Source organism: Eptesicus fuscus, chromosome 3 (assembly GCF_027574615.1).
Source record: "Eptesicus fuscus isolate TK198812 chromosome 3, DD_ASM_mEF_20220401, whole genome shotgun sequence".
In the NCBI taxonomy this organism is placed as follows: Eukaryota; Metazoa; Chordata; class Mammalia; order Chiroptera; family Vespertilionidae; genus Eptesicus; species Eptesicus fuscus.
This window is the reverse complement of record NC_072475.1, coordinates 102270949-102295782: the sequence shown is the minus strand read 5'-3', so window position 1 is coordinate 102295782 and position 24834 is coordinate 102270949. Positions and strand designations below refer to the sequence as shown.

At 43.4% G+C, this 24834-nt stretch overlaps 1 protein-coding gene across 1 annotated transcript; it reads right to left on the bottom strand.

The window, feature by feature from the left end:
- Positions 1 to 10845: 10845 nt before the first annotated feature.
- On the bottom strand, positions 10846 to 13022 carry LOC129148614 (formin-1-like). Its single transcript, XM_054714076.1, has one exon. The coding sequence runs from the start codon at positions 12654 to 12656 to the stop codon at positions 11031 to 11033; it is 1626 nt and encodes a 541-aa protein (XP_054570051.1). The 5' UTR covers positions 12657 to 13022; the 3' UTR covers positions 10846 to 11030.
- Positions 13023 to 24834: the final 11812 nt, after the last annotated feature.

Genomic DNA, 24834 nt, shown 5'->3' with positions numbered 1-24834 from the left:
ATACTTTCAAGTCCCTGGAACAAAAACTTTCCACATGCATTAATTGCCAAGCCTACAAACTATATATCTACAGCTAAAAATTTTTAACTTCTTGAATTCCCTATCACTTGCACTATATTTAACTTTGTGATATCAAAATTCTTTTTTACTCTGACCATAGTAAGTATTGGATATCTTGAAGCTCTAAGATGGCATTAATGATAACAGTGATACCAATAAATATTTAATTTTACATAGTAATGACTGACCTATTTGGTAAATAGATGAACAAAAAGAAATTATAAAAATAAGCTATGGTTAGTAATCAGCTATCCAAAAAGTATCAAATATTTGGCAAAGTTAAATATTCTTTCTAATTATCTATTTGAAAAAAAGAAAACATCTTTTTGTTAATGAAGAATCTATAAATTCAAATACAGGAACATATAGAATCCACAAAATGAATAAACTCATAGGTTTAGCTTCCTTCTTATTTATATAGACACTTTACTTATTTAACTTCTATGTTTATCCTTCAGGTTTCAGTTTAGATAGTATTTCCTCTATTCCATTCCCTTCTTACCTGTCTCAGAACACTTTTCATACTCAATTGTAACTGCCTCTTCCTTTATCAGCACTCCATTAGACTGGAAGTATACTTTTTTAACTACTGTACCTCTGTGCGTGGTTAGTTGTTGCTCTATAAATAATTATTGGACAACAATTAGGACCTTTCAGCATTTCTGACAGATAGTAGGCTTCCTAAGCATAGGTATTCCATTTCTAGTACCAAACACCTCATTAGGAGTACTTCATAAATATTCAGGAAGAATCCTATGTAATAAAAGAGTAATATGAAAATTGACCGTACCTACACTACAACCACAAGCCATGCCCACCAGCCAATCAGGAGCGAGTATGCAAATTAACCCAACCAAGATTGCTGCAGCCATGGAGAGAGCAGGAGACTTGGGTTTCCCCAGCAATGGAGGAAGCCAAGCTTTCCACCTGCCCTGGCGGGCCTAGGCCTCCACTCAAGACTACAAAGTTTCAATTATAGAAGATAAATAAATCCCAGATACCAGGGCCTCCACTTGGGTTGCCAGAGGGTGTAGCTGGCCTGCAAACCACCACAGGCTCCTTGCCCAGGCCGCCCCATACCCCAAGGAAACCCCCACCCTTATCTGGGACACCCTTCAGGGCAAACCAGCCAGCCCCCACCTGTGCACCAGGCCTCTATCTTATCTAATCCTATCTAATAAAAGAATAATATGCAAATGACCATCACTCCAACACACAAGATGGCTGCCCCCATGTGGACACAAGATGGCCACCACAAGATGGCCACCACAAGATGGCCAGCAGGGGAGGGCAGTTGGGAGGGATCAGGCCTGCAAAGGAGGGCAGTTGTGGGCGATCAAGCCTGCAGGGGAGGGCAGTTAGGGGTGACCAGGCCGGCAGAGGAGAGAAATTGGGGGGGACCAGGCCTGTAGGGGAGGGCAGTTAGGGGTGACCAGACCTGCAGGGGAGAGCAGTTAGGGGTGACCAGGCCTGCAGGGGAGGGCAGTTAGGGGTAAACAAGCTGGCAGGGAGCAGTTAGGCATCAATTAGGCTGGCAGGGGAGTGGTTAGGGGGTTATCAGGCTGGCAGGCAGAAACGGTTAGGGACAATCAGGAAAGCAGACAGGTAACAGTTGGGAGCCAGCAGTCCTGGATTGTGAGAGGGATGTCCAACTGTCCTATGGATCAGGCCTAAACGGGCAGTTGGACATCCCTCGAGGGGTCCCAGATTGGAGAGGGTGCAGGCTGGGCTGAGGGACACACCCTCCCTGTGCACAAATTCCATGCACCAAGCCTCTAGTCTATACTAATAATAGAGGAATATGTAAATTGGCCAGGACACCATCATGTAATGACCAATCAAGACTGGGGCAAGGCCGTGGCAGAGAGCTCTCAGCACACCTGCACCGGGGGTCTGAAGGGCATGGAGAGGAAAGGAGAGCAGATAGACAGTTAGGACGATCAGGCCAGGAGGGGAGAGCAGTTAGGGCCATTAGGCCAGCAGGGGAGCAGTTAGGGGCATCAGGCAGACAGGCAGCTAAGCAGTAGGAGCCAGTGGTTTCGGATTGCGAGAGGGATCCCAGATTGGAGAGGGTGCAGGCTGGGCTGAGTCCCCCCTACCCCACATGAATTTTGTGCACCAGGCCTCTAGTGAAAAAATATAAGGGAAATCAAGTATAGCATCCCCCAGGGGGTGCTAAAGCCCCAAGTCTTATTTACTTATAAATTCAGCCAAAGTAAAATTGCTATGTACTGTTTCAGTTTAATTCACCAAATATTTATGAGTGCTGTGGGTTTCCTTAGAATTACAAAGATAAACCAAGACTCAGTTCTTGCTCTTGGGACATTTGAGAGTCATTGGACAACTAGTGCAGTTGACAAATTACATCAAGATTATCCACTAAAAGTAAAACACTTCACCTTTTAGACAATAGTAACTTAAAAGATGCTGCACTGCCCAAGGCTATGCCAACTACAACCATAGACCACCCTGGATCATTTTTAACCATGCTTTGAGATTCACATCTCTTTAGGAATTCCATTGAAGGTTAGGACAATCCCTCCCACTCTGCCCCTCAAAATATCTAGGGTTGATGAAAAATCAAAAGCTCACTAGAGGCAATTTTCTATTTCTCCCTACAATCAATTTTAGGATTGGCCAGAACTCATTAACATAGAAACCCCTTTCCTCTTGGTCCTTTAAGACAAGTTATATTTTATTTGATGGTCAGTAGAAGTCATTTGAATTAATGGTCACATGCATTTGGCCATATGCCCAGATATTTGGTCACTACCAGTTGCCAATGATCTACCTCTTCCTGGCCATGACTTCTAATTGCAATGGCTATAATACCTTAATATGAACAGGGATCAGAGGACAGTGGGGTGAAGTTTTCCATAGTGCAATTGAATTTTTGTTTTTCCTGGCAATAATCAAACAGTTCCAACTGTGTCTAATTAGAAAGTATTGTTTTAGAGTGACCAAAGCTTGTTTATTACCAAAAACTACATATCACCTTTACTCTAAACTGAGTTGGAAACTAATTCTTATGGGCAAGAAACTAGTTTGTACTTATTTTAATTGCTAGAAACTTTACAACAATTATTGTGGTTTTTTATGTTAAATTGAGAATTAAATGGGCAGAGTAGTAATTCTTAATAGAAATTGCTTTGTCTCACTGAAAATGTATGTTCTATTAGCTTTTGGCAAAGGTATATTCTGTGAGTAAGATATAAGTTCTGTTTTTATAAGGACCCCTACTAGAGGGTAAAAATGGCTGTGGGAGATGCACAATTTTTATCCACCTCTTAGCCATTATAAGCAAACTAACAAATAATGTAGAGAGTTCAAGTGATAAAGGATTAGGAAAAAGAAAGAGGCTAATGCATAACATTACCTTGTATGAGAAACAAGATATTTTGCCTTTCTTATCATGTGAAGAACCAATACAAGTATTTCTAAATAATGCCTAGTTCAACAAAGAATAAGACAGCGATACTTTTATGTTATACTAGCTCACCACACATTTAAAATTGACATACATTTGAGCACTACAAATTTATACCTTTATTTTAGACATTCATTTAGTAGGTTAAATCATCAGTATGTTGGATTTTAATTAATTTAATATTTTAATCTTTCATCAGTTTTCATTTAAGAGTTTTTCACAGCACATACAGGATTTGTATAAATTTGTGCAGTAAATTTATTCTTTTAACAGTTTTATTCTTTCATCAGAAATTCATTTAAATGGATTCCACTATATATCACTTCCACTTCCAGTGCAGCTTTAGGTCAGGCTGTAATTGATGCAAAAGCAATGAGGTATTAAAAGAGATAGGAAATATCTCAAATTGGAAAGAGTTCAAGAAGTGGGATTGTAAGGGCATTACACTCCCTAGATAAGGTGGGGAGGGGAGACTATATAGCATTTTGACCTGAAGCCTTATATGTCTTATAATTTCAATTTTCAACAAGTTGAAAAGATCATTTTATCTATGATCATGTATTTAAAACAAAATTAACTGCTTCAGTGCCTTAATACAGCACCCATGTGGCTACGGGAATGTGCACACTTGTCTTTACCATCCATTTTGAATTAATGGCACAGCTTCTTTCCAGTGAATATTCTCTCTCCTCCCTCCTCCCTGCTGACATTCATTAAATGACATCCAAGAGATAAACATTAATATAATAAATACAGTAGCTATGAAAATAACCCAGGGAAGAAGGGCATTCTATCATGTTTTCATATAGAAGTAGATGAAAATCACAGGTAGTGCATTACAGTTGGTGACAGAAAACTGCAGCATGAGAGATGCCCCTTGCAAAGAGCAGAGGTGCTGGTGCTTGCCTTGTGTGCATCGGAAAAGCAATGGGTGACCTTGAGAAAGTCCTCTTTGCTCTCTAGATCACTGCAAAGAAAGTGACTGTTTTTGTGGTCTATACTATAGAAAAATATTGATGTCTTTCTAGATGCTAGGGAAATGATAGGTGAAAACCAGTATTTGTCTTTGGGAAGACAATGCCTCAGAAAGAAATGTTCTCCCTGCCACCCCACACACACATACACAATGGTAATTTTGTGAGATAATGATCACCCTATTGTGGTGATCATTTCACACTATATCCATGTATCAAATCATCATGTTGTCCAACTTAAATTACATGTTATACATCAATTATAGCTTAATAAAGTTAGAAGAAAAAGAATGAAGGAAGGAAATGGAGGTAGAAAGAGAATAAAAGGAAAAAAGAGGGAGGTATTTACCTTGTGATGTTGTCATTGTATTTAATACTAGAGGCCTGGTGCACGGATATGTGCATTGGTGGGGTCCTCAGCCTGGCCTGCACCCTCTTGCTATCCGGGACCCCTTGGAGGATGTCAGACTGCCAGTTTCAGCCCAATCCCTGAATCCTCACAAAGATGACTTAAGCCCATCATTCTTATCCCCCTGTAAGGTCATAATATAATCTGGTGTTAGAAATATGAAATCAATTTACTTATCATTCTGTTCCTAGAGCATGCCTCTTTACTGCATCTGGCTTGGGAGAGAATGTGGTTGAGAGATAAAAGGTTGCCTTCTGACTAAATATTTAAATTAATATTTATAACAAGAATGATGCTTGGCCATGAAAGATTGCATGAGGGTTGTAGGGGTATCATAGTTTATTTCTGTTACGCCCGAAAAGCTGGCCGCATTCACAAAGCACCCAAAAGACGCCTCTCATGTAAAAAACAAAGGGTTTATTAAAACCAGCATGCTAGGTCTCACAGCATACCCTGAATACAGAGTGGGGGCTGTGAGCTCCGATTCTTTGTTTCACAGCAATTTTATAGACGAGGGCTCAGGGAGGATGGGAATGCTACTCAAGTTACTAAGTTAGCCTACTCTAATTGGCTGGGTAAGGGCTGGGGTTTGTTTACGCAGGTGCGGGGTGTGGTCTAAAGTGGTATAGCCCTAGGCTGTGGCGGGAGAAAGTGGTACAGCCCTTTCATCCCCGAGAAAGTGGTTTAGTCCTAGGCTACGGCGAGAAAGTGGTTTAGTCCTAGCCTACGGCGGGAAAAAGTGGTACAGTCCTTTCATTCCCCCCTTTTTCTTTTGGGCAGTCTCTAATCCTAGAGACCCTCTGGCTCAGTCACAGCTGCGTATTGCTGCCTGATGATCATGAGCTTAATATCTCCTATTCTCTGCTGTATGAATTTTATGAGTTTATTTAGAATACAGGGTCCTATGGTGAGGATTAACAGCAGGACTATGAGTGGTCCAGCAATTGCTGACAAGAGGGTTGTTAACCAGGGTGACTGTGTAAACCAAGATTCAAACCACCCTCTCTGTGCCTCCCGCTCTTTTTGTCGCTCAGCCAGTCGCTGTCGGAGTTTGGTCATGGATTCTTCAACTACCCCTGTGTGATCAGCATAGAAACAGCACTCTTCCCTGAGGGCTACACAAAGTCCACCGTCCTGCATAAATAGGAGGTCTAGGCCCCGTCTGTTTTGCAGGACTACCTCTGAGAGTGACGTGAGGGAGTTTTTAAGGGCTGTTATAGAAGTCTCTAATTCTTTTAAGTCCTGATCTATGGCAGTTTGGAGCTGCTGCAATTGGCTAGACCCTTGGATAAGAGCTGTGGTCCCAACTCCTATTCCTGCTGCTGTTCCAGCTCCCAAGAGAACGGCCAAAGTGAGTGACAAAGGCTCCCTCCGGAAGCGGGTGACCTGCCCTTCTGCTTTATCCTCGAATGAGTCTGCTCCATGGTATAATACCCGGGGAAACAAACGGACCATCACACAGAAATGGTGGTTGTTGTCAAAAATAGCAGTGGACACACAGGGGGTTAGGCCAGTGTTGCAGGCCCACCAGGTTCCTGCCTCTGAAGCCAGGTACTTATTAGTAGAGTTTGTGGGGACAATTCTGGCACATAGTTGCTGGTGACTTGGAGGGGGATTTCCTATGCAGAGTCCCCTGCCAGAAACCTCAGGGAGGGTTAGCTGGTGATTACTCCCCCAGTTACAGGCAGAGGGGTTGTTTGTTAGGTTGTAAACCCCGTTCACAGCAATCCCTTCGTAGTAGGGGGGTGCCACCGAGAGACAGAGCCAGCAGGACTGAGTTAGTCCATCCTGAGTCGCATTAAGAGCAGCGTAGGCCCCGCTTATGAGGTTGAACAGGGGGAATCTCCCACTTGATCCCGTTAGGGCAGGAGCCTCGCTACTCAGGGCCTGCAAGGCGTTTTCTGGGGTGGCTGTAACCGGGGGAGGAGTTGCCCTTGTCCTTACTGATTGTTGACTGCGAGATGGTTGGACTGGTCGAATTGCCAGGTTGGGCCCCACAAGGACTGGTGTAGCCTTTTTCTGTAGCTTGACAGTAAACCAGAGGCCAAAATCATGCCCAGAGGCATAGAACCTAAGTCCCCATGTCCTCCCCTTATGCCAGCGGTTAAGCTTGTTGCTCATTCTGCCTATTTCCGTAAAGGAGATATTCAGTCCATTGCATAAAGCACTTGCGACACATTCTCTCCTAGTGCTATCCCGGTGAACAGTAAGCCAGTCTGATTTTGATCCGGTGACCCAATGAGCTGACCCTGTGGTCTCACACCCCCATGCTGCACAATAGAGGGATTCAGGCCCACCGCAATGCCGCATCATATATCGGCTGCGGTCATCTTTCGGGCAAACATAAAAGGTGAGGGCCTTGAGGAGGTAGCGTTTATGTGGGGTACTGCACCCCGCTGTTTCGAAACCTGGGGCCGGGCCACCGTACCCACTATGATAGTCGGTACCTTTGGGGATGTTATTAGGGTTCTCAATGTCTTGTATGTCCCAAGTGTCCAGGCCAACGGCCAGTTGGCAGATATCAGGGTGTAATGTGGGCCACCAGCTACCCGGTGTGTGTGTACCCTCGACCGACCAGACCACTTGTCCTGTTGGGTTGATGACTTCCCAGGCTAAGGCCGCAGGGGCATGGGGGTTACCTGCCATCGGACTGGGCAGGCAAGGGCTTACGGCGAAGGCGAAGCTTAAGAGGATTGTCAGTCCTCTCCATTGTCCATTCAGGTCCTGGCTGTGGGGCAGGCTTGAGATGAGAGGCATGGATCCATGATGAGATGCCATCTACTTTCACCGCAGTTGGAGTGGTCAGCAGCACTACGTAGGGTCCTTTCCACCGGGGCTCTAAGCTGTGGGTCTGGTGCCTCCTCACGAACACTGAGTCTCCAACGTGGAAGGAGTGTGGCACCTTGAGGTCTCCTGGTTGGTAAGCAGAGGCTAGAGGCTTCCAGACAAATCGTTGGATTCCCTCTAGGGCTTTTAACCTGGCAAGCAGAGGTGCATGGGGTGATAAGTTGGAATCTGTGGCAGGTGACATTTTCGAGATTGGAGGTGGGGTTCCATACAGAATCTCAAAAGGGGTGAGGTTATACATGGAGGGTGAGGGAGTGTTCCGGGCACGGAACAGGGCGTAAGGTAGGAGCATGGTCCAATCCTGAATGCCAGTCTCCAAGGTCAATTTAGTTAAGGTCTCTTTGATTGTTCTATTCATTCTTTCTACCTGCCCTGAACTTTGGGGACGATAAGCACAATGTAATTTCCAATTAATCCCCAATACCCTGGCCACTCCCTGACTTACCTGGGCCACGAAAGCAGGTCCATTGTCTGACCCAATTACCTGGGGCAGTCCAAACCGAGGAAAAAGTTCTTCCATAATCTTCTTTACCACCACTTGGGCTGTTTCCTTCCGGGTGGGGTAGGCCTCTACCCATCCTGAGAAAGTATCTACAAAAACTAAGAGAAATCTTAACCCATATTTGGCTGGCCTGATTTCAGTAAAGTCTACTTCCCAAAATTGGCCAGGCCTATTTCCTCTTAGTCTCTTACCCTCTGAGGTTTGGGATTGATGTGCATTCACAACCTGACAGGCCTGGCAATTCTTAGCTACTTGTTCCGTCAACCTCTTGTTCTCAGTAGCCGCTAAGGAAAAGGGTTGTTCCCTCAGCAGTTCTTGCATTTTTCTGGCACCTAGATGAGTGAGCTGATGAACGTGCTGTAAGTAGGAAGTTGCCTGTTGTTCCTTACTTTTAACAGTCGTGGGTGCCAGATTCTCCTCTTGGGTCTCAGTTACTAGCGCCAGAACTCCTGCCCCTCGAAGAGCTGCTGCCTTGGCTTCCTCATCCGCCCGCCGATTCCCTACGGCTATAGGGTCTGATCCTTTCTGATGACCAGGGCAATGGACTATAGCCAATTCGGTGGGCAGCAGAACTGCTGCCAATAGTCCAAGAATTTCAGCCTTGTGCTTAATGTCCTTTCCGGCTGAGGTTAGTAGTCCTCTTTGCTGGTATATGGCCCCATGTACATGAGCAGTAGCAAATGCATAGCGACTGTCTGTATAGATGGTAGCCTTTTTTCCTTTAGCCAATTCTAAGGCTTTTGTGAGAGCAATCAGCTCCGCTTTCTGGGCTGAGGTCCCTTCTGGCAGCCCTGCTGACCATATGGTCTTAGTTCTGCTGACCACCGCCGCCCCCGCATGTCTCTTACCCTCTCGCAGGAAGCTGCTACCGTCCGTGAACCAGGTTACTTCTGAGTTGGGTAATGGAAGGTCCTTCAGGTCGTGGCGGATTCCTGCTTCCTCTGCCAGGATGTCTTGGCAGGAGTGCAAGACTGGATCCGCAGCTTCGTCCGGGAGCAGGGTGGCAGGGTTTAAGGTAGAAGGGGGCCCAAAGGTTACTCGATCCTTATCCAACAAAATGCTCTGATAATGGGTGATGCGTGCATTTGAGAGCCACCGGTCTGGGGGCTGCCTGATAATGCTTTCCAAAGCATGCGGGGCTATGATGGTCAATTTTTGTCCTAGAGTCAGTTTATCGGCATCTTTGGCTAACAGAGCAGCGGCAGCGATAGCTTTAAGACAGCGGGGCCATCCTCCTGCTACCGAGTCCAAGCGTTTGGACAGATAGGCCACTGGCCTCCTCCAGGGTCCTAGGGTCTGGGTTAGGACTCCTCGGGCTGTCCCTCCTCGCTCCTCTATGTAGAGGGTGAAGGGTTTCTCAACATCGGGGAGTGCCAGTGCTGGGGCTGACAATAGGGCCCTCTTGATGTCATCAAAGGCCTGCTGCTGTTCTGGCCCCCAGGAAAATTCCGCATCCCCTTTTAGAAGTGGATAAAGTGGGGCGGCTAATGATGCAAACCCCGGGATCCATAGTCTACAGAACCCAGCCGTCCCCAGGAACTCTCGGAGTTGTTTCCTGGAGGCGGGTACGGGAATCTGCACAACAGTCTTTTTCCGGGCCTCCGTCAACCACCGCTTTCCTTCCCGGAGAGTATATCCTAGGAAAGTTACTTCCCGCCTGCATATCTGGGCCTTCTTAGCTGACGCCCGGTACCCCAGCTGAGCAAGTTCTTGCAATAGGGAACGGGTCCCATACTCACATTCCTCCTGAGACGGTGCAGCCAACAGTAGGTCGTCTACGTACTGGAGCAGAGTCACCTCCGGGTGTCGGGTTCTGAAGGAACCCAGGTCCTGGTGGAGGGCCTCATCAAAAATGGTGGGTGAGTTCTTAAAGCCCTGGGGTAGCCTTGTCCAGGTCAGTTGCCCCGCTATCCCGGCCTCTGGATCAATCCATTCAAAGGCGAACAATGGTTGGCTGCTTTCACAAAGCCGTAGACAGAAGAAAGCATCCTTCAAATCTAATACAGTATACCAGGTTCTGTCAGGTTGAAGGGTGCTTAGAAGGTTGTAGGGGTTAGGTACAGTGGGATGTATGTCCTGTACCCTACTATTAATCTCCCTCAGATCCTGCACTGGTCGGTAATCTCCCGTTCCTGGCTTTTTGACAGGGAGGAGTGGTGTGTTCCAGGCTGACTGGCAGGGCCTCAAAACCCCCTCTTGGATTAGCTTCTGAATGTGTGGTCTAATTCCTTCCCGAGCCTCCCTACTCATGGGGTACTGTCTGACCCGAATTGGTGCTGCAGAGGTCTTTAGGGTGACCACCACTGGGGGTTGGTTTTCCGCCAGCCCTAGCCCGGCCTTCTCGGCCCAAGCATCTGGATACTCCTCAAGCCAGGTTGTCATGTCCTGCTTTTCTACTGGAGAGTTGTACAGGCGATACTCATCTTCTACAGACATAGTTAGGGCTGTGACTACCGGCCGTTCTACCAAGGGACTCAGAAACTCTACTCTGGGTCCCTCAGGGTCGAAGGTGATGCGGGCCTTCAGTTTAGTGAGCAGGTCTCTCCCCATTAATGGGGCCGGGCAATCAGGTATCACAAGGAAGGAGTGATGGACTTTTCCCCTTCCCAGGTCCATGGTCCTCCTGGTAGTCCAAGCCCGGTATCGGCTCCCATTGGCACCTCTTACTAAAGACCGCTTGGTTGACAGTGGTCCCAAGGGCGCTTGCAAAACCGAGTAAACGGCTCCAGTGTCTACTTCAAAGTCAATGGGAGTCCCCTCCACGTTAAACTTTACCCTGAGCTCGGGGAGGGGGTCCGAGCCCCGTCGCCCCTAATCTTCATCCAGGGCTAACAGGGCAGGCTGCTTAGCCTGCAGGCCCTTCTTGGGTCTCTTAGGACAGTCTTTCTTCCAGTGCCCATGTTCCTTGCAGTAGGCACACTGGTTCGGGTCTAAGCTTGGCCGTGGCCCGGTACTGCCTCCCTTTTCTTTCTGTTTCTTTCCACTATCTACCACTGTGGCCAGGATTTTAGTTAATTCCTTATTTCTTTTTTTGTCTCTAGCATCTTCTCTCTCCTCTCTCTCTTTTTCCTTCCGCTCTTCCTTTTCTTCCTCTGTTTCCCTTTTGTGAAAAACTTTATCTGCTTCTTTGACTAAATCTCTAAGGGTGAGGTCTTGTAATCCTTCTAGGCGTTGTAACTTACGCCGTATATCGGTAGCGGACTGGCCAATGAAGGCCATGGCCACTGAAGCCCTTTGGTCCTCCGATTGCGGGTCAAAGGGTGTGAACCTCCGATAGGCTTCCATTAGCCTTTCTAAAAAGACCGCGGGGGACTCAGTGGGGCCCTGAACGACCTCTCTTACCTTAGCCAAATTGGTGGGCCGCCTGGAAGCTGCCCGGAGACCCGCCACAAGAGCCTGGCGATAGGAGGACAGATGCTCCCTACCTTCTGAAGAATTTGGATCCCAATTAGGGCGCGTTAGCGGGAAGATGTCATCAATGATGTTCGGCAACTGCGTCGGACGCCCGTCTAGTCCCCGGACGTTCTTTCGTGCTTCTAGAAGTATGCGGTCTCTCTCTTCAGTAGTGAAGAGAGTCCCGAGTAGCTGTTGGCAGTCTTCCCAGGTGGGCTGATGAGAGAACATGAGAGACTCCACGAGACCTGTTAGTCGGGTGGGGTCCTCAGAGAAAGGAGGATTATTATTTTTCCAATTATACAGGTCTGAGGAGGAAAAGGGCCAATATTGGAGGGCCGGCATTTCCCCCCTTTCCCCATTGTCTACCATTGGCCCATATGGGCGCAACGGCAGAGTAGTGGCTACAGGCCCTTCGTCTGGCTGGAATCGGCTCCGAGTCCGCAGTGCAGGTCCGCTGCCTGGCGGCGGGGGGGGGCCCTCAAGAGTAGAATCTGGGGAGGCCGCCATCGGGGACATGGGTGGAGGAACTGGGCCAGGTGCCGGAGGAGGTCCTTGGTCGCGCCGCGGAGCTCTGGCCGAGGCATAAGGAGGTGGCGGGGGATCAAGAAGGAAAAGATCAGATTGTGAGTCCGGAAGAACCGGGGGAACAGAGGGTGGAGGAGAAGGCAGAGCTGGCTTTACAGGAAGAATAGCAGGTTCGGAAGCGGAGACCGACGACCTAGAGAGGGAATCAGGGGGTAAAAAGGGCTTAACCCACACCGGGGGATTTTCACATAAGTCTTGCCACACCAAAATGTAAGGCTCCTGGTCCGGGTGTCCATGTCGGCCAGGCTGAAAAACAAGATTCCTCACTTCCCTTATGAGAGGCAAATGGAAAGACCCCTCCGGGGGCCATCCGACCTTAAAGTTAGGCCACTCGGACGAGCAGAAAGTCTGCCATTTGCTCTTTTTGATGACAAGGGAAAGATTTTGAGCTCGTCCCTTGACCTCTGACCAGCGGCCTAGGGTCAGGGACAAAGGAGTAGAAGTACTCTGGCCCATGACCGCGAACACACACACACACACGACAAGAAACAAAGAACAAAGGACAAGGACAGACACAACACGTTGAGACAAGAATTTAAGGATCCAAAAAGAAGGTTTTTCAAAACCAATTGACCTGACTGGCAACAGAGTTTCAGAATCAATATTAAGCAGATGAGAGGGATCCAGGCGTCCCCGGTCCTCTCCAGATTCCACCAGGGCGTCCCCCGGGGATGTGGCCTGCGACCTCCCGACACGTCTGTCAGCCGCAGTCGGGGGAGACTCACGTCCCTCCCCGACAGCCACCAGACCGAACAGATTTGCCAGTTCTGACAAGATTTTTATTCCCAAATTTCGAAGCGATCGCTATTCAAGAGGCGCCTTCACTTACCCCAAGAAGCGTCTGTTGGAGCCCGAAGGCGGCCGCCGCAATCTCGGTGGAACCTCCAAATGTTACGCCCGAAAAGCTGGCCGCATTCACAAAGCACCCAAAAGACGCCTCTCATGTAAAAAACAAAGGGTTTATTAAAACCAGCATGCTAGGTCTCACAGCATACCCTGAATACAGAGTGGGGGCTGTGAGCTCCGATTCTTTGTTTCACAGCAATTTTATAGACGAGGGCTCAGGGAGGATGGGAATGCTACTCAAGTTACTAAGTTAGCCTACTCTAATTGGCTGGGTAAGGGCTGGGGTTTGTTTACGCAGGTGCGGGGTGTGGTCTAAAGTGGTATAGCCCTAGGCTGTGGCGGGAGAAAGTGGTACAGCCCTTTCATCCCCGAGAAAGTGGTTTAGTCCTAGGCTACGGCGAGAAAGTGGTTTAGTCCTAGCCTACGGCGGGAAAAAGTGGTACAGTCCTTTCAATTTCCACTCTAATGTCATACTTAACTTTCTTATAGCTCCTCTTATCAAATTATGGAGGGCCTAGTTCAGGGTCATCTATAAATCTGTGGCAATTTTTATGAGAATTAACAAGTGAGTTAGGTTCAGGATAGAGCATAGTGGTTCTAGATCCCACAGGACATCCTAAAATTGATTGAAGTGTAGAAAGTCTAGTATATTTCCATTCACATTAAAAAAGAATTTTTTTTTAACTTTTCTACAATGGCCTATTTGAGAAAGGGGTAAAGCAAGGGACAAGAACTTGTTTTTCTCCAGGGCTTCCAGCATTTCCGTGGACTGTGGCTGTCAAGTATGGTCCACAGTATTTAGGTCCATTTGGACGAGGCTCCTGTTTCTCCAGAGGGATGTGTGTACCAGGCACTTTCTAACAGTAAATGTCAAAGTTTCTTACTCAAGGCTAATTTCATTGGCATCTAACTTATCAACCTAGCTGTCAAGTGACAACGAGGAAGGTGAAATTCACAATGTGGACAATTCTATAACCTTTCAAATAATAATTGCCTGAATTTTTTTTTTTTCTTTTTTGCAGGCATATATTGATGGAGACTCACAGATGTTGAAAGAAGAACCACAAACCATACCAGAGAACTGAGGATAAAAATAATCTTTCCACTTGATCCTCCTCTATTGCTATTTTTGTGATACATGAAAACTTTCTTTCCAATGTAAAATACGAAGCTGGGCCCACAGTTACTTAACTGATGCTGCATATGTGTTTTCTTTAGCGTTGGCTGCTCTTTTCACCAGCAGCCTTACACCAGCTATTTCATATCAGTGTGCTGGTCTAGAAGGTCTTCTAGTTATTACCTTTTTTTTATATTAGTAAGATTTTGACTTGAGTAATCTGGTTCATGAAAATGTAAGAAAGGCTACATGACTGTAGTCATCAATCAATTTCACAAAGACTGAGCCCCATCATGTAATAGAGTATTAGAACACCATGAGTGTTTTAATAAAGGTATAAAGAGTTCCCTCCAATCTTTTAAAAAAACTTTTATTGGCATAGTATACCATTTCTCATTCTTTTACTTTCATTTTTTATTAAATTGATTTGGGTGACATTGGTTACTAAGTTTCAAGTATACCTTTCTATGCTACAATCCCCCGCCACACCAAGTCATATCATCTTCTGTCACCATATATTTGGCTTCTTTAGCCTTTTACTATTCCCCGCCCCTTTCCTTCAGTAACCACCATATTATTGTCAGTATCTATAAGTTTCAGTTTTATATCCCACATATGAATGAAATCATATGGTTCTTAGCTTTCTTCGATGAATTTATTTTGCTTTCAACCTATCTATGTTGTTTTGAAGTGATTTTCTTATAAATAGCATATATTTGGGCCTTTGTAATATCCATTCTGCCAACTTTGTCTCCTAATTGGTAAATTTAAATCATTTATATTGAAGGTTAATTATTTACATAATAGGTTTCAAGTCTGCCATATTGTTTTTCTGTTTATTCCTTCTCTTTCTCAAATCCCTGTTTATCTTTTCTTGGCTTCCTTGAGTTAATTTCCTGTGAGTTAATTTTTAGGGTACCATATTTTTAGTTTTTTAGTATATTTTTATATAGTTTTCTTAGTGGTTGTTCTAGCTATTATAATATACATATATAACTTATCACAGTGTAATAGACTTTACATTTTACTAATTCCAGTGAAGTGTAGAAATATGTCTTTTTCCATGCTTTTATTTTCAACCTATTTGTGTCTTTGAACCTAAAGATAGTTGGATATTTTTTATCCACCTGTCAATCTGTCTTTTGATTACAGTGCTTAATCCATCTATATTTAATGTAATTATAAATATGGTAGAATTTATTTCTTACGTTTTGATATTGGTTTTCTGTCTTATATAATTTTTGTTTCTCTAATTCTCTATTATGTTTTTTGTGTTAAATAGATATTTTATTTTATATTGTATATGTTAACTCCTTTGCCATCTATTTTTATTATTTTTTTAAAAAAGTTTCTTAGTTTTTGTCCCAAGAATAAAATGAAAATTTAATTTATAACAATCTATTTCAGATTAATGCCATATTAATTTCAAAAAAACTTTTCTTCTATACAACTCTATTCCCTCACCTCCCTTTGTGCTATTATTGTAATACAACTTACATCTTTATATATTACTAGAGGCCTGGTGCACGGATTCCTGAACATTGAACAGAAATTAATTAAAAGGTGGTCGGCAGGGCGGGACTGGGTGAGATAAGCCAGACATGCCCTGGAACCAACCTCCTGTGGTCCCTCCCTGGACAGCTGCACCTGGGGCAGCGCTGGGGCTCGAAGGGCATCTGCGGAGTGAGTGGGGTCCCTCCGGCAGGTGGGGTCCTTCAGCCTGGTCTGCGGGAATCGGGCCAAAACCAGCAGTTTGACATCCCCCAAGGGGTCCCAGAGTGCAAGAGGGCACTCTGCAAAGTTGCTGTTGCTCAGCAGTTCCTGCGTTAAGCATCTGCCCCCGGTGATCAGTGCATGTCATAGCTACCAGCCAGTTGGACGATTGGATGGTTGGCCGGTCGCTTAAGCTTTTATATATATACTAAAAGCCTGGTGCACGAAATTCGTACACGGGGGGGGGGGGGGGGGGTGTCCCTCAGCCCAGCCTACACCCTCTCCAATCTAAATGGGAAGTCAGACATTCCTCTCACAATCCAGGACTGCTGGCTCCCAACTGCTCGCCTGCCTGCCTTCCTGATTGCCCCTAACCACTTCTGCCTGCAAGCCTGATCACCCCCTAACAACTCCCCTGCCAGCCTGATTGATGTCTAACTGTTCTCCTGCCAGCCTGTTTGCCCCCAACTTCCCTCCTCTGCCGGCCTGGTCCCTCCCAACTGCCCTACCCTGCTGGCCATCTTGTGGTGGCCATTTTGTGTCCACATGAGGGCAGGATCTTTGACCACATGAGGGCCGCCATCTTGTGTGTTGGAGTGATGGTCAATCTGCATATTACTCTTTTATTAGATAGGATAGAGGCCTGGTGCATGGGTGGGGACCAGCTGGTTTGCCCTGAAGGTGGCGGTTCCCTTGGGGCATGGGGCGGCTTGGGCAAGGGGCCTGTGGTGGTTTGCAGGCCAGCCACGCCCCCTGGTGACCCAAGCGAAGGCCCTGGTATCTGGGATTTATTTATCTTCTATAATTGAAACTTTGTAACCTGGAGCGGAGCCAAGACTCCTGCTTGCTCCGTGGCTGCAGCCATTTCTGTTGGGACTTATTTATCTTCTATAATTGAAACTTTGTAGCCTGGAGTGGAGGCCTAGGCCAGCCAGGGCAGGTGGAAAGCTTGGCTTCCTCCATCGCCAGGGGGCAACCCTAGCCTCCTGCTCTCTCCAGCTTAGTGGCTGCCGCCATTTTTGTTGTGATTTATCTTCTATAATTGAAACTTTGTAGCCTTAAGTGGAGGCCTGGGCCGGCCAGGGTGTGCGGAAAGCTTGGCTTCCTCCATCGCCAGGGAAACCCAAGCCTCCCTCCTGCTCTCTCTGTGGCTGCAGCCATCTTGGTTGGGTTAATTTGCATACTCGCTCCTGATTGGCTGGTGGGCGTGGCTGGTGGGCGTGGCTGGTGGGCGTGGCTGGTGGGTGTAACAGAGTGATGGTTAATTTGCATATTGCTCTTTTATTAGATAGGATAGATAAGCTCATCAACACAGTTTTATATTATTGCTTTATGTAGTTGGGTTTTAAATCAGGAGAAGAAAATAATTATTCAGTAAAAATAATTAAACACATTTTTATATTTACCTACACAGTTGTCTTAATCAGTTCTTTATTTTGTTATGTGAATTAAATACTGTCTAATGTCCATTAATTTCAGACTTAAGGACTCCCTTTAGTGTTTGTTTGTTTTTTGTTTTTTTGTTTTTTGTGTAGCAGTAGTGATGAATTATCTCAATTTTTATTTATCTGGGAATGTCTTAATGTTTTCCTTATTGTTGAAAGGTAGTTTTGTTTGATATGTAATTCTTGGTTGACAGTCCTTTTCTTTTGCAGTTTAAATGGGTCATCCCACTGATTTCTGGCCTCAGTGGTTTCTGATAAGAAGTCAGCTACCTGTTAATTTTAATGAGAATCTCTTGTATATGATGAATTATTTTCTCTTGTTACTTTCAAGAATCTTTCTCTTTCAACCATTTGATCATGGTATATCTAACATTGCCAATGATACTTGCATTACTTTTATTGATCTTACTATGGAAGTAAAGTCTGTTACCAAAAGGATCTCAGATCACTTCAGACATTCCCTAAGGGTAACCTTGAAATCCCTCAGGCCTAAGTACATATGTACATCTGAATGTTCCCTCAATGACATCTAAATAATATCTGTCTGATCTGACTACACCTGATACCCTAGGATTATGACCAATCCCTTTGAGTTTTCACCTACCATCTGAGTTACTTTTCTCATAGAATAAGGACTGCTTTTATCTTCTTTTTTCTTTTCTTTTTTTTTTTTTAGTCTCAATAAAATATTCTCCATAGTGTTTTGTACCATTCTTCTAAGAAGTATCCATTATCCTCATGTGAATAAAACTAATGGTGTCATACACGGCATTATGGATACAGGCTTGACACTTTCTCTCATTTGACTGACCATCTTTTTTCAAGTTCTTCCTTACTTTGGTAAAGATAATACCTTCAAGAACTAAAGGAGCTATTGAGATTACTATGCCTAAATAGGATATAATTATTTTGGAAAAACAAGAAAATATGTCACAAAAGATACATGAATTGAGGCCATATATTTTTCGTCTTTATTTCCTGGATTCCTTTCCTTTCTTCTTTTACCAATGGCAAAATTTAGTGAGGTCATGTTTTGGTGAACTATCTTTCAAAATAACTGAGCTAAGGGATACCTACAACTTTAAAATTAACTCTTTCCTTTGGAAAGAGTTTGATTTTGTAAGATAGCATAGGACTTTGACTATAACTAATTCTCACAAATGAAAAAATAAACAGATTTTGATAAATTTTATACTAAGCCCCAACCTTAGGCAATGGTTTACAGGGCATATACTTCCTTTTCACTTTGGTTAGGGAGACTTGATATGTTCAGATGACTAGTATTCCCAGTCTTTCAAGAAATTGCTAGTTCAAGGGAGAGCAAAAAATGACCAGGAATATGTTATGGTATCTCTCCCTTACATTTGACTCCTTTGTGTTTTGTATAACTTTTTTAACTGTTATAGTGGCTATTTTCAAAAACAATGATTGGCCACATTATTTAATAACGTCATACAAAGGTGAGAAGTACTACGCAGAGGCTACTACACTAACACAAAAGCATAAATCACAAATGATTGTATGTTTCTTCATTAGATTCAGGATTCTCCTATCAATAGAGTTATTGAGGGAGCAGCCTGATATTGCTGGGCATCAATCTGTTCTCAGACTTGGAAGACTTGTATGTATGTTTTTACAGTCCTACCACAGTAAGTCATCTAATATTACTAAATGAATCTCCTTACCTTCCTGTGGCTAATGAAATACTTTGTTGTCAAAACTATTATTTTTAAACTGAGCCTGGTTCATAAGCTTAGTACATAAACTAGGGAAATTTTAGGTATTTTCATAACCAGCTAGAATGGCTACCCATGATTGTAGCAGGTCTGCCATTTATAAAGCTGGTGTTTATTATGAGATTAAGGAAATATTTTGAAATATAGGCAAATTGGAGCACTTCTTACAATAAATTCTCATTTTTTATTAGGTTAATATTGTAGGTCATCACATTGATAAAGAGTGGTTAAACTGAAGAGGACATTGAAAAAGTAAAGAAAATAAAAAGGGATGAAAACAAATACTATGTGTAAAAATGAAAGGGATAGGACATATTTAATTTAGAGATGAGAAACCCATGGGAAGTTTTGATCACTAGTTTTTATTAAAGACTAGAGGCCCAGTGCATGAAAATTCATGCACTGGAGGGGGGTCCGTCAGGCCGGCCTACCCTCTCTCACAGTCCGGGAGCCCTCAGGGGTGGAAGGTGATCCAGCGATCAGGGGAAGGCAACGCCCCATCACACCTGGTTACCTGAGCCTCGGGCCAGCCCTGGGTGGCTGGGGGAATGAGGAGGACTCTGAAGGCAGGCGTGCGAAGCAGTCATGCCCACCTGGGGGTGGGCCTGGCCTTGCCACGTGCCTGCTGCCCCGTTGGGGCCGAGGGGACTGGGTGCCGCCATCTGTGGCTGTGCATGCCACCATCTTTGAGGGTGTGACAGTCAATTAGCATATTCCCTCCTTATTGGCTGTGGGCGCCACCATATTTGCTACAGCGTGAGTGTTATTAGCATATTCCCTCTTTATTAGATAGGATCTCTATGAGGAATACACCTAACAGTTATTCTTTCTGTCCACGGAGGACAGAATGAGAAAACAGATTTAACTCCTTATTTTTCATTATTATCATTATTATTTTACTTGCTGATTAACTACTTAGCTATATATTAATGGGATTTATTTCCCATTATTTAAATCACTACCTGGCAGTAATTTTGACCTTAAGGGTTGTGCATTAATTTTTTCAGAGCCCAGGGGCACTATTTAGTACTCGAGTAATAGCGCTATGAGTTAAATCATACAGGACAACCTGAAGCTGGCTCACTGATCATTTAGTTATAGATCAAAAAAATGACTTTAAGAGATCATCTGTCCCAGGATCCTGAGGGGAATAATGCATCACACAAAACACAGGTTTTATTCACTTCCTGTAGCTCTCCAGGGATGGACCTCTCCATCCTTTCTTATGAGTGAGAAAGAAACACACACATACATACACTAATAGACACATAAATTCATTACATACATTTACTGAACACATGAAAGCAGTATGTTAGATGCTGATGGTCAGAGAATGAGTGTAGGGAGCTGAGTAAAAGAATAATGCATGATTCTTTTAAAAAATAGATGCATGAATAAATAGTGGATGCAGAAGAAATGACTTATGAAACTCATTAGTCTAATTGTTAATTCTCTTCACATGACTCAAATTTATGTAAATGTTTTGAGAAACTTTAATTCATAATTAGTTATATCAAATGGATCAAAGGGGTAGATTAAATTCAAATAGCAAAAATAACTATTGTTATCAGATCAGTAGAGAGCTTCAAGAAAACTGCTAGATCTTCCTTCTGAAGAGAGTTGAACCTCTATATTTCATTTTATAAATCATCAATATCTTTATTTTTTCCAATAAGATAAATGTGATATTAATTTATAATACAAGAAGGAAATGAGTCCTGGTGAATTTTGATATATTGAGTCATAAATCAATTTTTTTAAATTAAAATACTATTTTGACTCTTTTGCACTATAACTTGAAAATCACTATTCTGTACCATCATTATTTCATCTATTTATGAATGAATGTGGGTGGTATCTATAATTCCAACTTTCTGTTTTGAGAGTTACACCTCCAGGCTGATATACCATCTCAATATGTCAAAGAACATATTCCCAGCTTACTGCACTCACTTTCTTTGTGACAGCCAAGAAATTTGATTTTTATAATGAGGAATGAGGTGCAAGTCATAGAAAAAAGTTGTCTATAAAAGACTTTAGTAGAGATAAGAGCAGGTTTATAAGAGTTTATGTCAATGGTGCTATAGATTGAAAAAGAACATTATAATTAAGGTCACCATCAGAGGTTAAGGGGACTTTAATTTATTTGTTTATCTTGTATTTGTACTGAGTATACAGTGACAGTGAAAATTAGCAATGGTGTATGTCATGTTTGGATCATATTTTCTATGATGGCAGTCAAGTGGGCTATCTAACAAAGGGATGACATCCTTCTGTGACTTCCCACAAGGCAAGGAGAAGGAGGTAGGGAATATCCTAACTTCCTACTCATACACACTTTAGCATAACCGTGGTGTGGACATTACTAAAAGGATCCTAGTCATGTGAAATGAAAGGGGAGGATTTAGGGTTGTGGCATAAAAAGAGTACTATTCTTTATTAAGCTAAAAATAAAAAAGTTGCTTGTGTCCTAATTGATGGAGAAAAGTTTCATTTCAAGGTTTAAATGTGGTATTGGTAATTTTGGTAGTCAGCTTCCTGTTTTATTATTATCTTTGCATATATAATAATAAAATGTTCTTTTTTCCTATAATATCTCAAAGGGTATTTGGAAAGAAAATAAACAAATAAGATGTATACCCAGTAAGTGTTGCTGTCTGCCCCCTTTTCTGGCTCTCACCAGTGAACTCTCACCAGTTAATACTGGTTTAGCATATAAACAGGGTCAGTGTGGACCTGAACATTTATTTAAGTGACCAATCAGACAACTTGTAGTATTTATTAAAAAGAAATAAATATGACATGATCATGGATACATAATTATATACTATATAATCCCATAAAGCCAGATAAAAATAATGACCTGAAATACATATCAGGTATTTGTGTATAAAATATGAAATACACACCTGAGAATGATAATTTCTTGTTACATATCTGGGTACTTTACTTATATAACACCAAATATCCAGATATTTCAGAAATATCCAGCTAACGGGTTGTGTATTTTTGTATTCCATGCAGATATTTGGCAGTATTTATTGATGTATTTACTCATGCAACAAGTATGTGGAGATATGTAGTCCTTTACATCTAAGATAAGTTTGGGTAGCAAGAGGGACATGGGTCTTAGGAAATTATGTATATTTTCATTTTCCTTTATATGTCTCTTCTTTCCAATTATTCTTTCATCATGGTCAAATTTTAAGATTTATGTTATATTGGTCAAGATTAAGTCTGGGTGCAGTGGGGGTGGATCATTTTCTATTTTATACCAAGCTTATATCTCCTTTGGCTTGGATGGTCTATCTAGAGATTTATTTGATTCTTAAATAACACTTTGAGAAACTCTAATGTTGCTGAAGAGACTTACAATGATGATTTACAAGAAAAACCTATATTTGCCTATTTGCACATCATTTCTTCTGTTGGATTAGTGAGCAGAAGGAATTGTAAAACCACAGGGGGATGGCTTAAATGGGATAATGCAGACATTAGAGAATGATTAACAATAATTTCACAAAGGTGGAAGGTAAGCTTCTCATTTTTATGAAATGGAACAAGTATGATTGGAATGATTAACAAAATAAGGCATGAAAAAATAGAAAAATGTAGCCACTCATTTCTGCTTGGATAACTAGCCATCTGAGATACAAATGCAAATTCTCCCCCAAATTCACATACTTAACATTATTAAATGTTAAATTTCAGCTAGACTCTGGCAGACAATTGGCACAGAACACAAAAACCATAGTGCTTAAATGCCAGCCATCCCACTCAGTTAAAAGGCAGTTTATGTACTGTGTACTCTTCTTGAATTATTTCATCCTACATAAGTCAATATAACAGTTCTTAACAATATTTCAATAAAGCTTAAACCATTTTCCATAACTAATATATCAGAGAAGTCACTTATAATTCTGAAAGCTTCAAATTATATTGTAAAATAAAGAACATTCATTCATTTATTCATTCATTCATTCTGCACATATTTAACTTCTATGCAAAGCCAGTATCTTTCGTGTTGTGAGAAATGTATAAAGTGTTGTTCTACAGAAGCTGGCAAGGACATATCTATTCAAAATATGTTTATTATTATCTAGAGGTATTTGTCATTTCATCACTTAGGCTAGGTTGGGACCTGACTTAATTTCTGGAGAGCCACTACTGCAACTTTCTGAAACAACTTCCAATATCATCTAACTACTTTTTCATCTTCGCATTGGGGGGAAAGGGGAAAATGCCCTCTTCCCTTCTCTGTGTTTTTGTTTGCTTGTTTTGTTTTTGGCTGGTTGAATCAAATCTACATGAGATAATTTCACAAGAGAAAATAAAATTTAATTTTGTATGCCTGGGAACCCCACATACATGAGAGAGTTGGAGACCCTGTATACATGAGAAATTCAAAGATAAAAAGGGAAAATAAGGTATATATGATATTCTGAGGTAAGCATGAGGTCAGGCACCTAGGGGCTTCAGAAGGTAATTGCAGGACCATAAGAAGAGCTAATGTTCAGCAATTAGTAGTTTGGCCTGCCATATATATTAAGTAAAAAAAGGTTGTTTTTGTTAATTTATTATTATGGGCAAAGCCCCTAATTCAAATTCCTCTAGATAGTTAAGGGGGATGTGCAGAAGTTTCCCTTTAGTTTTGTAAAACTTTTTTATTTGTAATTACAGTTGACATAAATACTTTTTAAAACCCTCACCTGAGGATATGTTCATTGATTTTTTTTTTTATTTATTTATTTTTTTAGAGAGAAAGGAGGAGAGAGAGAGAGAGAGAGAAAGACATTGATCAGCTGCTTTCCCTACTTGACCTGACTGGTACAGGATATTGAACTGCAACCTAGGTATGTGCTCTGACCAGGAATTGAACCCATGACCTTTTGGTGTACAGGATGATGTTCCAATCAACTGAGCCCACTGGCCAGGACAACATACATTCTTAAATAAGTTTCAGGTTGTACACCTAATGATTAGACATTACATAACTTAAGAGATCATCTCAATAAATCTTGCAATCATCCGACTGCATGCATATTTATTAGAATACTAGAAGCCTGGTGCACAAAATTCGTGCACAGGTAGGGTTCCTAGGCCTGGCTGGTGATCAGGGCGGATCTGAGGGTAATCAGCAGGGTGATCGGGGGACCCCTTCTGGCACCTGTGTTGACTGGCCTGGCACCGCCCGCTCGCTGGCCCTACTCCCTGCCACCACTGCCAGTCGCCTCCCTCTGTGGGGCGACTGGTGGGGCAATTGAGGGGTCCCTGCTGGCACCTGCCTTGGCTGGCCTGGGGCCTGTGGGCTGGGGGCAGCTCTTACATTGAGTGTCTGCCCCCTGATAGTCAGTGTGCATCATAGCAACCAGTTATTCCACCGGTCATTCTGTCGATTGGTCGATTTGCATATTAGGCTTTTGTTATATAGGATAGAGGCCTGGTGCATGAAATTCGTGCATGGGGGGGGGGCCCTCAGCCCATCCTGCACCCTTTTCAATCTGGGACATCCCTCTCGCAATCTGGGACTGCTGGCTCCTAACCACTCACCTGCCTGCCTGCCTGATCACCCCTAACCACTCTGCCTGCCTGCCTGATGCCCCTGACTGCTCCCCTGCTGGCCTGATCACCCCTAACTGCCCTCCCCTGCTGGCCTGATCTCCCCTAACTGCTCTCCCCTGCCAGCCTGATTGTCCCTAACCACCTCTGCCTCGGCTCCCACCACCGTGGCTTTGTCCAGAAGGATGTCCAGAAGATGTCTGGTCTAATTAGAATAT